Source organism: Podarcis filfolensis (genome assembly GCF_964270895.1).
Source record: "Podarcis filfolensis genome assembly, chromosome: 1".
In the NCBI taxonomy this organism is placed as follows: domain Eukaryota; kingdom Metazoa; phylum Chordata; class Lepidosauria; order Squamata; family Lacertidae; genus Podarcis; species Podarcis filfolensis.
This window is the reverse complement of record NC_139604.1, coordinates 58,200,101-58,215,222: the sequence shown is the minus strand read 5'-3', so window position 1 is coordinate 58,215,222 and position 15,122 is coordinate 58,200,101. Positions and strand designations below refer to the sequence as shown.

The 15,122-nt window shown below is 44.1% G+C and overlaps 1 protein-coding gene across 5 annotated transcripts in view; it reads right to left on the bottom strand.

Moving 5' to 3' along the window:
- Positions 1–15,122, bottom strand: part of B4GALNT4 (beta-1,4-N-acetyl-galactosaminyltransferase 4) — a 160,458-nt gene that overhangs the window by 61,161 nt on the left and 84,175 nt on the right. For all 5 annotated transcript variants that reach the window (XM_083607014.1, XM_083607017.1, XM_083607018.1 and 2 more), the window contains exon 2: positions 7,863–7,978. In XM_083607014.1, coding sequence (XP_083463140.1) covers positions 7,863–7,978 — 116 coding nt within the window. The remainder of the gene's footprint in view (positions 1–7,862; positions 7,979–15,122) is intronic.

Genomic DNA, 15,122 nt, shown 5'->3' with positions numbered 1-15,122 from the left:
GAGACAGAGGCGAGAGACAGAGGGGAGAGAAAGAGCCTTGCACTGTTCCAAAGACAATATACTGCAGCGTCCACATAACAGATGGACAAGCTGAGAAGGAAGCAGGGGGAACTTTGGATCTCTGGCAACAAATGAGTAACAACTATGTATTTATCACTCAATATCTGGAAAGTCAAGGCCAGAATGGACAAGCTCTACAAGAGAAGGCTGAGCTGGGCCAAGCAAACCTGTTAATGCCAACCTGATGTCCTCCAAATGGTTGGGACTATGGCTTCACCAGTCCAGCCAGCAGTGTTGTGCTAGGTAAGACTGCTGGGAATTGTAGTTCAACACCTCTGGAGGGCGCCAGGTCAGGGAAGGCTGCACTATGTTCCAAGACAGAAAACCTCAGCATTCAAGAGCAAATGGCAGCTGCTCCCCTTGCCTTTGCCCCTCCCTCTTAAACAAACAAAACTGGATTCCCACAAAACCTGAGAATTTACTTGGATCAGAGTAGCCTAGCTCTGAATAGCTTCCTCTATATATTCGGGAAGTGGGGAAAGTTCACTCTGCTTCAAGAAGCAAACCTTGAAATTTATTCCATGGGTCCAAAACAAATACAACGTCAAAGAGAGAGAGAGATGGAAACTTTTACCCTACCATTACAAAATTCTGTGAAGCATTACTTTGCAGGGGCCTTTGTGAGAAACAAATTTATAATAGCTGTGGTACGGAGACAGTGCCTGGACTGGCCATAGCTCCTTCAATAGAGTGCTCTCTTTCTCCCACCCCAACCCCCAAATTTCTCTTGGCAGCTGTAAGAGAAGAACCTTTTGGTCTTTTCTGCTGAAGAACACAGAGGCCCTTTAATCTGCCACCGCTTCAGGCACACTAAGAAAAAAAGGGGTGTGTGTGTGTGTGTGTGTGTGAGAGAGAGAGAGAGAGAGAGAGAGAGAGAGAGAGAGAGAGAGAGAGAGAAGTCAATTTATTCAGCTTCTTCTATCAAATCTGTGCTATCCTCCACATTTTGAGACCCAGCTGCAAACTGCGCACCAATTAGATTGTGAGAAATAGGGTTTTTGAACTGCTAGCCTGAGGTTGCTGCGTCTGGTCCCTTGGTGAGGGGTCAGGATTCGCCTTGTGGGATTGGTACCACAGAAAGCTATGCATGTGTGCAGCCATCTCCCCCTTCCCCCCAATGCTAGTGGGAGGAGCTGTTAAAATATGCCGTGTCTGAAGAGGGAAACAAGACACCCCTCCTTTCAAGAAGCACAAATGCTGCTCCCAGTGGCAAGTCCACCCTCCTCCCCACATCTTCAAACTCAGCAGCTTCTTGAGACAAACTTCGTACATAGTTAACAGCTAAGATGCCAAAGCAGCGGAAGAAATTCTTCCTTTTTAAAACAATCACAGCGCTATTATGTTGCCTCCCTAATAATGCCTTCAGAGGGCATTGTGTTCCTTTCCTCTGGGGCTTTAATTAGCTCACTTCGACAAAGTTGGCTAATTATTTCTTTAACACTGTGCATCCTAATGGGCTCCCTTTTGTTTACAGCATTTATTATCAGCCACTGCCTTGGTTCTCCCCAGCCTCATTTCTCCATGTGGCTGCCTTGGAACAGCTTTTCTTACTCTCATTGGGATTCAGATATATTCATTACCTCAAACTTCTGAACAAAAAACTAGCCCTCTGTAGCCAGGCATCAGGGCTGTGCAAATGACTGCGTGCAGTTCACTCTACCTGTGGGTGAAAGATAGGCACAGTAATTTCGGAGCAATCCCTCACCTACAGTACGAGTGCAGCTATATAAGTGGTGGTATAAATAATTTCTGCAATGGAGTGAAATACTGAGATCTGTATTGCAGACCAGTGCTATCTAACCTACATGATCTGGAGTCAGCAATAAAGCAGCTAAGTCTGTGAACATCACCAAAGTATTTGGGGTGGCAAAAACCCAAGCAGGCAGCGAAGGGTTTCACAAGGGCCTCTCCAAATTTGGCAAATTGGAAACAAAATTGTGAATGAGGCTTGGTGAGATGCACACTGGGGCAAAAAAATCCTAACTGAGGGGGCCTTAAGTAACCTGAAATAGCAGTGACCAACCACCAGAGAAGGGAGAGAGGGTTGTCTTTGTTGAACTCCCTTCATAGACAGACCCATCTGGCCTCCTCTTTAATGGCCTTCCACTACAATACAAATGCTTTTCTTTTCCTGGTAAGCATTCGATCTGTTGATTTGTCCTGACTTTTTAATCTGGATTAGGTTTATCAGCTGTTTTGTCTTTGTTATTTTGTTGTGTGGTTATTTTGCCTGTTGTTCTAACTGTATTATGTTAAAAGCCAGGGCTAGCCTCAACACTCAGCACCCTCAGTCAGGTAGAGGTGCCATCTTGAATAAAATATTGGGGGTGCCCAGGTAAGCCCTGCTCTGCATAACTGATCATAAGACACAGTGCACGCGCACCATTTGAATGGCAATGTCCATCAACATTAGGGCCTCCCTCAAATATTTTACTGGGGGTGCAAAGGGACCTCAGCCCCTAGGAGTTGGCTCCTATGCTCTCAGGCAAGTGCCAAGACTAAGCTCCCCAGAGGGCCCACTGTGACTGACGCCTGCACCTGTTTATTTTGATGTATTTTAAAAATAATAATAATAATAATAAATTTTTATTTATATCCCGCCCTCCCTGGCCAGGGATGGGCTCAGGGCTGTTAACACTGAATATAAATTACAATAAAACATAATAGAAAAAAGAAAAAAGTCAATTAAAATACGGCTTAAAATACAGCTTAAAATGCAGCCTCATTTTAGTAGTAGCCCATAAATCAAGACCATAAAGGGAGGAAACACCAGATATTCACCCGAGCCAGCTGTCCATGCTGTTCCTACGTGGGCCAGCAAAAAAGCCAAGGGAAAATTTATATACCAAATCCCATATAAGGGGTCAGAGTGAGTCCAAGCCAAAGGCCAGGCGGAACAGCTCCATTTTGCAGGCCTTGTGGAAAGATGTCAAATCCCGCAGGGCCCTGGTCTCTTGTGACAGAGTGTTCCACCAAGTCAGGGCCAGTGCTGAAAGGCCCTGGGCCCTAGTTGAAACCAATCTAACCTCCATGGGCCGGATTGAGAAGGCGATTGGGCCGCATCCGGCCCACAGGCCTTAGGTTGCCTACCCCTGGGCTACAACAACCGTAGCCAACACCAAAAGGTGGGATCCAGAAAACCAAAACACTACTAGTATCTCCAGATCAGCATTTAGCAACCTTATTTCTCATTTGCTTTGTACGCTACAAAAGCACTGGTGCCAGTAAAAAAAAAAAATTTTTTTTAATGTGATAGTAGTTTTGAATATGTTCCAGTTCACAGTGCTGGATAAGAGACTCTTAACTCCTGAGCACAGAGGAATGTGAGAGACTGAAAGCATAAAGAATTGTTACTAAACAATGAAAAGAACAATTCGTGGATTATTTCTCTTCCACTTATTAGCTACTTGCTATACTTTCAACAGGCCAGTTCCTAACCTTTTAGCAGAAAAACAAATGTCTGTCCTTCATTTTGCTTTTATGACATTTGGGTGAAGCAGCCATGCTTAGGGAACTGGAGTCCAGCAAGCTTCCCCTTGGCTTGCAGGTCTAGATCAATCTTTGGCCAAGGAAATGTCATGGACTAGCTGGATGCAGAGGAGTGGTGGGAGGCACCAGCTAGCGAACCCCAAGGTAAGAAGGCTCAGAGCCAGGAAATTGGTAGTGGGACGATGATGAGTGGTCAGAAGGAGAAGAGGGAGCAGACTGGGAGAAGGAGGTGTCAGAAGCTGAAGAGGCAACAGGGTTTAGTGAGCAGGAAGATCTATGGAAGAGAGCAGTCCAGAAACAGACACAGAAGCAGAGGCTGGAGAGGAGGGAGACCGAGATGAGACATGCTGCTGAAGAAGCCAAGGAGTCTCCCCCTCCTGCTGTGACCAACTCCACTCCCCACTGTTCTCCCAGAACCAAGAGAGGTATGAAGAGGGTGGAGCAAAGACAGACAACATGGAGCCTCTGAATGCTTGTGAATGACCATGCGGGGAGGAGACAGAGAGCTGTGGGAAGGCAGGGACCTTCATTCCTTGCAACTGCCTCATGGGGGCAAGATCTACTGGGAAGAGTTGCTGTGCTCACTGTTTTGTTTCTTTGAGTAAAGAGTTCACTGATGCCTTGTGAGTTATTGCTGACCAGCGCACATCACCTGCCCTGACAGGAAATGAGGAAAATACTACTGGACCCTTGCTGGTAGTTTTCAACAACACAAGTCCTTTCAACTTTCGCCTTGGGTGATTGGCCCTTTAGCTGCTGCTCATGTGTCAGGGAGAAGTTGGCAAAGCCCTTGCTCTCAAGAAAAGGGGCCAATTCTCAAATTTAGGCAGGGCAGGAAAGGGTGGGTATTGGCACCAGGAGCACAAACATCTTGTGTTTTGTAATGAACAAGGGCTGTAAGGAAGGGCAGACAAGCCAAATTACAACAGAAGGATGTCCTGTCGCACAATGTGTTACTTACACCCAGGAAAAAGGGACAAAAACAAATTAACTTTGAATTATCTCCTTGAATTTTGTTCAGCACAATGGCTTTAAAATGGGCCTCAAACGATCCATATGGCTGCTATTCTCTCTAACAATTACTCTCCCTTGTGTAGCAAAATGCAATCTAATTGGAAAATAAAAATGGTTTTTGTATACATCTAAACAAGCGTGAAGTATTAAGAGAACCACTCTCAGCCAACATGTTCAGAAATATCCTAAAATATGACTTCCTTAAATTTGCACAAATTCAGAATGTGGAGAGGGAGGGTGCTACATGTTGGAATGCTATCCACATAAAAGCTCTCTGGCACATAGAAAACGAGCTTTTGATGAAGAAGTGAGGCTATGCCAAACCATCCTTCTCCAACATACAGGTTTTCTTCATGGAGGAAGTGTTTTGTTTATTTCATTTTGGTTGTCAGTTTGTTGTTCTTGTTGCTGTTTTTACATGGAAAGCACTTGGACATGCAACCGTTCCATCTGCAGCTTGAATTAATACAGTCCAAGGAGGGCTGTGCAGTGTGAAATTTATGGATGTGTAGTTCAGTTCTCATGCTTTGCATGACTGCATTTGGTCTACAAGCATGATATGGGAAGCCACCACTGTAAAAATGTGATACAAGAATAAGGAGTTTTTGTTCCATCAGGCTTTTAATGAGATGAATGGCAGGGTTTGGGGGGGGGGTTAAAGGGTTGGGACTATTGTTAGAGAGGAAAATTTGTATAAGTAAATGAATTTACCCTTTATGGTTATGAATTCTGGAAACACACTTACTGTGCTCTCCTCCTATCATCCATCCCCTCATTGATTTCTTTCTTTCTTATTTATTTTTATTAACATGAACACATAGAAAAGACAGCAAAAGTGATAAGTGTAGCGAAGAAAAATGCATATAGAAATAGAAAAAATAAAACAGAGGAACAATGGGGAGGAAAACCTGGAAGGCATTGATTTCACCACTATTCCAGTTCTTTTTAAAAAACAACAACACCCAGAATGAAAATAAAATTCCAGGTGTTATGAAAAGCCAATATATAAGGTATACATATGCTGGAAATTCATATTTTAAAGCCTTGTTCTTCAAGCCTTGTTCTTCAAGCAGATTCATATTTTAAAGCCTTGTTCTTCAAGACTTCTACCAAAGTGTGGGGGCCACAAATAGGGTCAACAAAAATGGTTGTGCTTCTAGCACAAGAGAGAAGATTCTGCCTTTGCCTGAAGTATCTCGTGCAGATCTCCAGAAAATACAGGCTGCAACAGTAAAATGTGTTTGCTTCTGCATGAACAGGTATATTCTCTTTAAGTCTCGCTCTTCCCCAGTCTCTAAGGACATATAATCAACATATTGTTAAATGTTATGATTTATTGCCTCTGCACAGGACTCAGTTGTGTCATGTACATGGGTGTGTGACATACCACACTCTCCTCAGCTTACGCTAATTGTTCTGCATTATTTTGAGTCCAGTGTTGTCGATATTTCCTTCTCTGTTCTGAAGGTGCAAATGCCTCCCATATTCACTGCTACCATAATGAGGGAAGCGCCAAGGGCAGGTGGTGACACAGTCCGTTTCCCTTCCACATACACAAACCTCTTGTCATACACAACCTGCCTGGGGAAACTGGCCCAATGCTGGGAACAGCCAATGTCTGAATCATAAAGCAATATATTGCCCTAAAGGGACAATGAATGCATACTAACCAGCATTATAGGGGAGCTAACAGAGCAGCTCTGCACCTTCAGCAGGCAGAGGCCCTGCCAATACCCCCCTTTTATCCTACAAAGAAATGCCAACTCCAATGAATCACTGCTCAAAGGGCAATCACGCTCAAGCAAAAAGAGACGCATAACAATGCTCTATGTGTGGCAATCTAGGCCCTTTACATTCACAGTGATATTTACCAAAGGACACATTCTGTGGCCACAATGCTGAGCATCACCGAGTCCCTACGCAGCAGGGACTGCTTTTTTTTTATAGCTAGTGTCACTATTTATCTTGTCCCTACCTTATGTTAACTGTCAGTGACAGCAGACCCCTGCCCCATTGATCCGTCTTCAATAGGTGTTTGTCCCTGCCCCTTTCCAAGATCCCCATGCCTGCAGAAAATATGAGTTGCAGCAATGGAGGAAATTCCATGGGAGAAAGGCAAGAGAACAATATGGGAAACGGTGAAACTGGGAAGTGATATAGCACGCTGGAAAGAACGATTAACGTAAATGTGGTTTTCTGGAGAATTTTTTTAATTTTGTCTGAGTGTATTGAATTATAAGCAACAGATTGAAAAATATACCTAAGCCACCTCCTGCCTTTAGATTAGAGTAAGTCTAAATCAGGCTTCCTCAAACTTAGCCCTCCAGATGTTTTGAGACTACAATTCCCACCATCCCTGACCACTGGTCCTGCTAGCTAGGGATCATGGGAGTTGTAGGCCAAAAACATCTGGAGGGCTGAGTTTGAGGAAGCCTGGTCTAAATAACAGAGCGAACAGCCTGTCACAGGCCTTCAAAGAACAGATCAGTACCTCACATCCAAAGGTATATCTGCATCTAGTCTATAATGCCCAGGTAAGAAATTGACAAGGGCCTGCAAATGTGTGTGGCAGCTCACCAATGGTAAGTGCATGTTTTAACCTCGTAACAACCTATGCCCTTTTCCAGAGCCTAGAGGTGTGGCAGGGTGGACGGGCTGTTCCGGCCTGTTGCATGGGCTTTGGAGAGGCTTAGGAAGTAGATAAATACCTAAAAGACTTCCTACCATCTTCAAGGACAATATGAGGTCAGGGAGAGCCCCTTCAGGCTCCTGAGAAAAACAAAGTGTCTCTCACTGACCTTGCCCTAGGCATGCCTGTGAGGTCCTTACAACTTAAAGCTTGGGGGGAAAGTGAGAACTCACCTATGAAGTTGCTCCCAACACCATGAAAGAGAAGCCCCCACCACCGCCAAGCTCAGAAGAGGAGAGGAGAGGACAGGTGGGGTCTCATCCACACAGTGACACAGAACTTCAGAGAAACTCAGCATGACATCAGATACAACACCTTGCCCCTTCCTCTACTGCAGTGGTGGTGGACCTCCAGCTCAAAGGCCTAATTAGGTGCAACAGGCCTCTGTGCAAACCACCCTCACCTGTTGGATGTGTGACATCATATGGTCTAAGTACCTGGGATTAGGAACCACTGCCTTTCCTCCACTGCCCTTCTCCTAGTATGCAGAGTAAATCACAGTGATGCGGCAGAGATATCTCCATCTCCCTAACAAAAACTGTTAGGAAACTTATTTTCTAATTAGCACACAAAACACAGAAAGCAAGAAGCCAGGCGCAAGTGAGATTACCATCTGCTCGTCCTCCCGGCTCTCGCTGGAGTCCTCAGCCTTCCTCTGAGGAGAGGATGCATGGGCCCCCGCCGCATGCCTGCCAGGGTCTGTCACCTCGCCCAGTCGCTCACCATCTGCAAAAGAAAAAGCAGATGCACCGTAGGGCATGAGAGGACAGCAGAGAAGCCATGGCCCCTACCAACCCATACCCCACAGCCATCAAAAGGCAGCAGCTCTATACTTCAGGTTCAGAAGTTAGAAGAGCTCGTGTGTCTCATGTCTCAAGAGAGGATTCTGAAAGTAACCAGGTCATGATCTAGCAGCCCAGATTTATGCCCTCTGTTTCTGAAATGGCAGCCTAAGCTGATGCAGTACTAAACAGGTTTTGGAGTTGTTGGGATTCTTTTGTTTTAAACCTGACAATTCTTGAAAATGCCTCCAGTACTTGGGTCACTAATCACCTTCGGCTATCTCAAAACCTCTCCGGGTGGTTAATTTATATTGCAGTCAAGTACCACCATCTCTCATTTGTTGTTTTGAGTTTTGGTATCTTCTTCCTCAAAGCAGAACCTTTGTTATGGGGATTTCACATTTTCTTCAGTACTCCAACTATACCAGTTTCTCACTGGGAAACTATTTTTATTAATTATTATTTCTCCTCAGGTAGAGAAGGCTATTCCAAGGTCTGCATACAATGCTCTTGAACAAATGTCATGGCTCCTTATTTTGCCTACTGCCTATAAATTTCATTAGTGACATGTGGCAACCCTCACCCTCAAAGCTTATGCAATATTGTGACCTTTAACATACACTGTCTCTCATACGGTTGCTTGTTTCTCCCCAAATTTCTGAAAGGTCCAATGTTCCCCACAATATACTGTTTTTTAGAAAGCAGGTTATAAACATGCTTATTTTTCTTACTCAGCAATGTACCACTACTGCATTAATCTGCTTAAATTTTATTTTGAGGGGTTTAAAAAAAATTATCTGAAGGTTGTGCATTTCCAGCTCAGGAAGGCACATCTCTCCTGATTACAAATGGGGTAGGGAAAGATTGAGAGAGATTCATGGTGAGCCCAGATGCCCTGCAGCAAAGCTTCCCAGTCCCCAACTGGGGGGAGGGGGCAGCTGGAATATTGTGTGAGCACAGTACTAAGACTGGGAAAGCCCCAATTACTGCTTTGGAAGGCCACTAGCAGCAGAAAATAGGGAGAAAGTTTTCCTATCATAAGAAATAAAGTACTATTCACTCAGATAGCAGACATCACACCCTTGTTGAAACATTTCCATTAGTATATCGGCCCAATTAACATTCCTGGCTTCATTCTCTCATAAGCTTCCTTGCATTCCTAGGTACAGGGATATGAAGCCCTGAATCCTAGCAGCTAAACGAGCCCATCTGGAGGGATTACAGACACTGCAATTATTAATGAGAAATCATGATACCATCATCAACTTCATGTAAACATCTGCTGCTTAGTGCACTGAGTAGTGGTATCCCAATCTTCCATACCAGACTATGCCGGTGCAACAACATATGTGCCTAAGCTCCTATGTGCTACACAAGCAGCCCCTTCCGGGCGGAAGCCAGCTCCCAGCTCCCCGCTCCCCATGGGTATTTGTGAAATGCCAGAACAGATCAGTAAAAACACCTGTACAAATTAGGAGATCTCATTCAACGTGCCAGGCTTTCTTTACAAAAAGACTGGCGCCAGAGTAATGGGGCATGAAAGAGGAACAGCGCTTATAGGGGTTTACTGACCAATTAAAACTACCAAAACACTTGCTAGCTGATATCATTTGTTTGCCCAATCATAATGCGGACAGTGGGCAATCACTCCTACCTTTCACTACAATTCTAGCATAACAAGAGGCTGAAGAGCACAAAGGAACAGAAGCTTCATTCTGCAGCGACCCCCCACCCCACCCCACTGAGTCCCTCGTGCACTATCTATACTACCCCTCTGGTGTAGTACTCCTCACTCTCACCCTCATCCTGGCAAGTTTAGTCAGGATTCCCTAGTGCCCATTTGAATAAAAGATGCTGCTGCCCACCTCTGTGCCCCTTTTTGCAAGGACCCATTTTGAATCGGAGACCCAGCACTACAAGGTGTCTGGGATTCAAGGTGCATGGAGAAGAGGGGAATGTCTCGTTTGGAGGTTGGGTGCAAGTCCACAGGAAGGGGTTGCCCTGGCACCAGATCTCAGAAGCAGAGGTGATGGACTACATGGAAGTGGCGGAAATGACTGGCAGAATCCGAGACCAGGGAGAAGAGTCGGTGGAAGAAGATTGGAAGAAATTTAAAGTTTATTTACAGAAACATTGCAAAATTAAGGAATGTTAGAAGGATGTTGGAATGAAGTTATGCGGCTTTAGCAGAAATGTTATAAAGGATTAACTAAAAATAGACTGTTAATTGGTGAAAAGAGGGAAAGTAAAGTTACATTATATTAAGATAAATTATAGGACAAAAACTGGGAAAGATGGAAAGGATTTGCTGAAATAGCTAACTGAACTAGAATACAAAAAAGGGAGGTGTGAGGAGGTCAAGGAAACAAGCAAATGAAAGATAAGTTATGGGAAGGTTCGATGTGTTTTTTAATTGTTTCTATTTTTCTGTTTTTTCTTTCTTTTTCTTTCTTTTTCTTCTCTTTTTCCTTATTGTGATGTGTTGTCTTGTTTTTGCTTAATTTGGTGTTTTCTCTTTTTTCTTTTTGTAACCTTTAAAACTTTAATAAATATTACTTTAAAAAAAAAACAGATCTCAGAAGCAGATAGCCTGCAGTTAGGCAAACTTGCCCTGGCTCTGGGGGAAAGGCACTGTTTTTGCAAAAGGCTCCTTCATTACATTATGCTAAGCAGCTTGCTTGGCTCATAAGTGTCATGTTTAATTATATCTAAAGCAACTGTTACATAAGAGCAAGGATAAACTCCAGCCAGAGCACAGACGGTTACAAACTCCTTTCCAACACATGGCCATGTGCTCAGTGACAGAGAGAGCAAACACCGTGCAACACTGGCAGAGCCTCACATCCTCTAGCAGCCCTTTACCTTTCCACTGGCTGATGCTCCACAATATAGTCTCTTGTACATGACCTGTCTCTTAGGGGTAACATGTCTTTCTTAGGCCTTCATGGCATAGCTTGAGATGCAATTAAAAAAGGGCTGTTAATATTAGGTGGAGTCGTGAGATCAAAACTTCAGAAGAGTGAGGGAACGTTTAGAGTTTTGTTGTCTTTGTTTACACAATGATAAACTGATGTCAATTATACTAGACAATTGTCTTCCGGGGGGAGGGCATTGTACTCAAATAAAGCTTGATGTGGGATGCATATGTCACCTACTCACCCCAGGGAGGTTGAGTACTTCTTTAATACAGTATCTTACAGATACTCTGAAAGTGGTTGGGGGGGGGGTTGTGTTTTTGGCAAGGGCTTATGCACAGGCATAGACATATAAATCACAGGAACGCCAAACATATATTTCTTCTACCAAGATACAGATCTTTTTCAAAGGGACAGTTCAAGACTGGGTGCAGATACCCTCTACAATGTCTATGTGTGGTCTTTTCTTCCTCAAATCAATATTGACTCTTCTTCAGTTGCACCAGACTATAGAACATTTGACCAAATAGTAAGTAAAAGAGATCGAGAATGAGAAAGGCAGCAAATGGTCAATTCAGAAAATAAATCAAAACAATGTCAACTTCTGTACTAGAGCTCAGCATTTAAGACTTAAATGCTAGGATAAAAGGCAGCATAATATCATCTCATTATCAAATTGATGGGCAGCCTTTTTCTGGATGGGTGATCTGAGATAAACACAAAAAAGCCTGTATATCTCAAAATGACACTTTGGTGGGTGATTTTTTTTTGGGGGGGGGCATCTCAGCTAATCAAGCATGGGACTCAAAGCTTAGTGACACTTGTTAATTTCGGCCCAGCAAAATGGGAATTTAGTTTTGAAAGAGGCTGGTTCCAAGTCTGAATTATTCCTACCAAAGGCAGCTGAGGCAGGAAGGGGCATTACCACCTATTAGGAGAGGGTGTTTCTTAATTGTTTACACTAATGAAGCACTGGAGCAATGTGCTTTTCTGGAATGGGATTCAGTCACAGTGTTCTAAGGGCACATGGCCATAGAGTTTCTTAAACGCAAAACTCCCAATTATTTCAGGATGCTATTGCGATGCCTATCGCTCCCACATTTTTATAGAAGAAGGAAAATTATTTGCATTGAGTTATGATGCAACAGATTACAACTGGGAGTGTCATTAGCCTGGAATCCCATTTGGGGATGTTTATCCTGAAGAAGACAAGATTTCAGGGAGATGTGACAGCTGCCTACAAGTATCTGAAGAGCTGTCATGTAGAAGATGGGCTTTTTCTGTAGCTCCAGAGGGCAGTACAACTAGTGGGTGGAAACCACAACGAAGCTCATTTCAGAGGAAGATCTGGAGAAACCACAGAGCCTAGGGCTTGCCGATCAGAAGGTCGGCGGTTCGAATACCCGCAACGGGGTGAGCTCCCATTGCTCAGTCTCAGCTCCTGCCAACCTAGCAGTTCGAAAGCTCATCAAAGTGCAAGTAGATAAATAGGTACCGCTCCGGTGGGAAGGTAAATGGCATTTCCGTGCGCTGCTCTGGTTCGCCAGAAGCGGTTTAGTCATGCTGGCCACATGACCTGGAAGCTGTACGATGGCTCCCTTGGGCAGTAAAGCGAGATAAGCGTCGCAACCCCAGAGTCGTCCACGACTGGACCTAATTGTCAGGGGTCCCTTTACCTTTACCTTTAAGAGCTGTTCATAGACATGGTGGCCTCAACTTCATGGGAGATATTTCAGTGGAGACCGGGGTGTTGTATTTGCAAGATTGCAACACTGAGCAGGGTATATGTGTGTAGATGACCACTAAAGGTATTTTCCATTGCATATGATTTGAAGTTTTAAATGAATACAAGAGCACAGATATTGTATCCATGGGCCCTGAAACATAACAGGCAGCGTACTTGGCAACTTGGTTAGGTTATTATTTTTCTCCTCGTGCCACAGACACCAGCACTGTCCTCAATCCCATAAAAAGCTTTAGGTTTCAAGAAGAGCCACAGAAGGGAATTTCCAAGCATGCAAAGTGAACGTCATTAAATTATAGGAACTGAGGAAAGACAGGGAAAACAACTACCGTCCAAACAAACATCATCCCTTGGCTCATTCCAAGACAGTTCAAGCTTGAACTTCAGAAACCAGGTTTGCTCCTATAAACTGAGGAGACAAAGAGGGATGTAGAAAATGATCTGACCTCCAAGGCTGCAATTATCAGCACTGTATTAGGAAATACCAATGAGCTCAGTGGGAATTGCTTCTGAGTAAACGTGCTTAGGATCATACTGCAAAGATGCTTTCCCCAAAGGTTTTCCTGAAGTCTGTGTGTTCAATTCAGAGTACATATGCAGTAACTGCAGGCTCCATGAGAATGAGAATGATATCAGATCCTCAGCAGAATCTCCCAATCTGTCCAAAGAACCCAGACATGGACCAGCATGGCACTCTCTGCCCAAATGAACAGCTCCGTGGAGAGTGACTGCTATGCCAAACAGCTTGCAGCATTACACCTTTTCCCTGCGTTCTATTTTTGTCTTACTGCTGAGTCACACAGTGTGGAAAAGTGTGGGAAACGGCTGCCTGGACACAGACTCCAGCTCCAGATATGGAAGAACCCAACAGATTGTCCTGCAAAGCTCAAACCCATATTTTCCCTGTGGTGGATTTTTCCTAGGTGAATATTGGAGGTAGAATTCAGAATCCATTTCAGTGTGCTCTGTAGAATGCCCTTGACACATCCACTGCACATCTGAACAGGAGGCAATTTGGATGATGGATATAAGTGCACGACCCTTGCTCACCCCCTAACCTTTGCCGAAGGCAAGGTCAACTCTGTGTCCATGTAGCCATGAAACTTTTTTTTAGAAATTGCTTTTTTTAAAAAAGAAATTGCACTGTGACCACACTCATGCTAGCTGTTATGGAGTTTCCCGAAAGGGTAGGATGAAACACACCAGCAGATTAGACTCAGATGGACGCAGCCAGAAGGCTCCTTAGGACACCTGGACTTGGCTGGGCTGCAGGCATCACAGACAGATCCTAATTGTATATTGGCAGGAGACTGCTCTCCTGTGTAATACGAATCTCTTCACCAGAGAGCTCCCATCGCTCAAACTCACATTTACCACACTTGAAGGGCGGGAAGGACTCAATAAATTGCTTCTAGGAGGAAGACACTGAAAACAGAGCCCTCACTCACACTAAGTGGATTGAAAAGGCCTATCCACTCCATGTATTGATCTCTGCCTACGATTTGGCACAGACAAGACACTTCTGGCCTTGAAGGGACTGAACACAGCTGGGGGCCTACAGCCTGGTACTGCTGATCCAGGAAAGTCTTGGGTGGCAGGTACACCCCAGATACACACCCAAGCATCCAGGTAACTCTCTTTCAGTCACAAAAGAGATAAAACTGGTTCTGAAATCTGTATCAGGTTTTAACAAGGATGTACACAAGGCGTTCATAATTTTCAGACCTAAGAAAGAGGGTCCAAGTTCTACTGGACTGCAGCTCCATTACGGATTCTTAATTGTGTGATTTCACTTCAGTTACCCACAGAACATGGCTACTGAAAACCCTCAGAGCAACAATGTATCAAAAAAGAGATTAAACCTAACCAATAAATTACACATATAAATGTAAAAACAATACACAAGCTGGAAGAATCAAGACAAACAGCAATGATAGCTCATACAACCAATCGGGCTTCACCCAAAGAGACCTGCCAGGAAGGGAAACAGTTCATACAAACCTTTAAGAGTGAAAATAGAGCTAGCTTAGTGTGCTTCTTTAGGGAAGAGGTTTTGCAATGAAGATGCCACTACTGAAAAGGCCTGCTCTGAGTTGTCAGTAATGAAACCTCTGACAAAGATGGAACACAGAGCAAGGCCTCTTGAGATGGCCTCAGTGTACCAGGATCTGTGTAGGAGAAGGTGTTGTAGAACGCAAGGTAGGCAAAGGCAATTTAGGGCAAACTATTAAATTCAGTATTTTGAATTTTGCCCAGAAACCAAACAAAGGTCAAAGATATCTTAGCACAAGTATTACATGCTCCTAAAAACCCACTGCTGCATTTTGGCTAATTAAAGTTTCCAATCAGTCTTCAAAGGCTACCCCAGTAGTCTAAAATCCAGGTACCAGAGTATGCCTCATGATAGCCAAATCACCATTTAAAGGAGT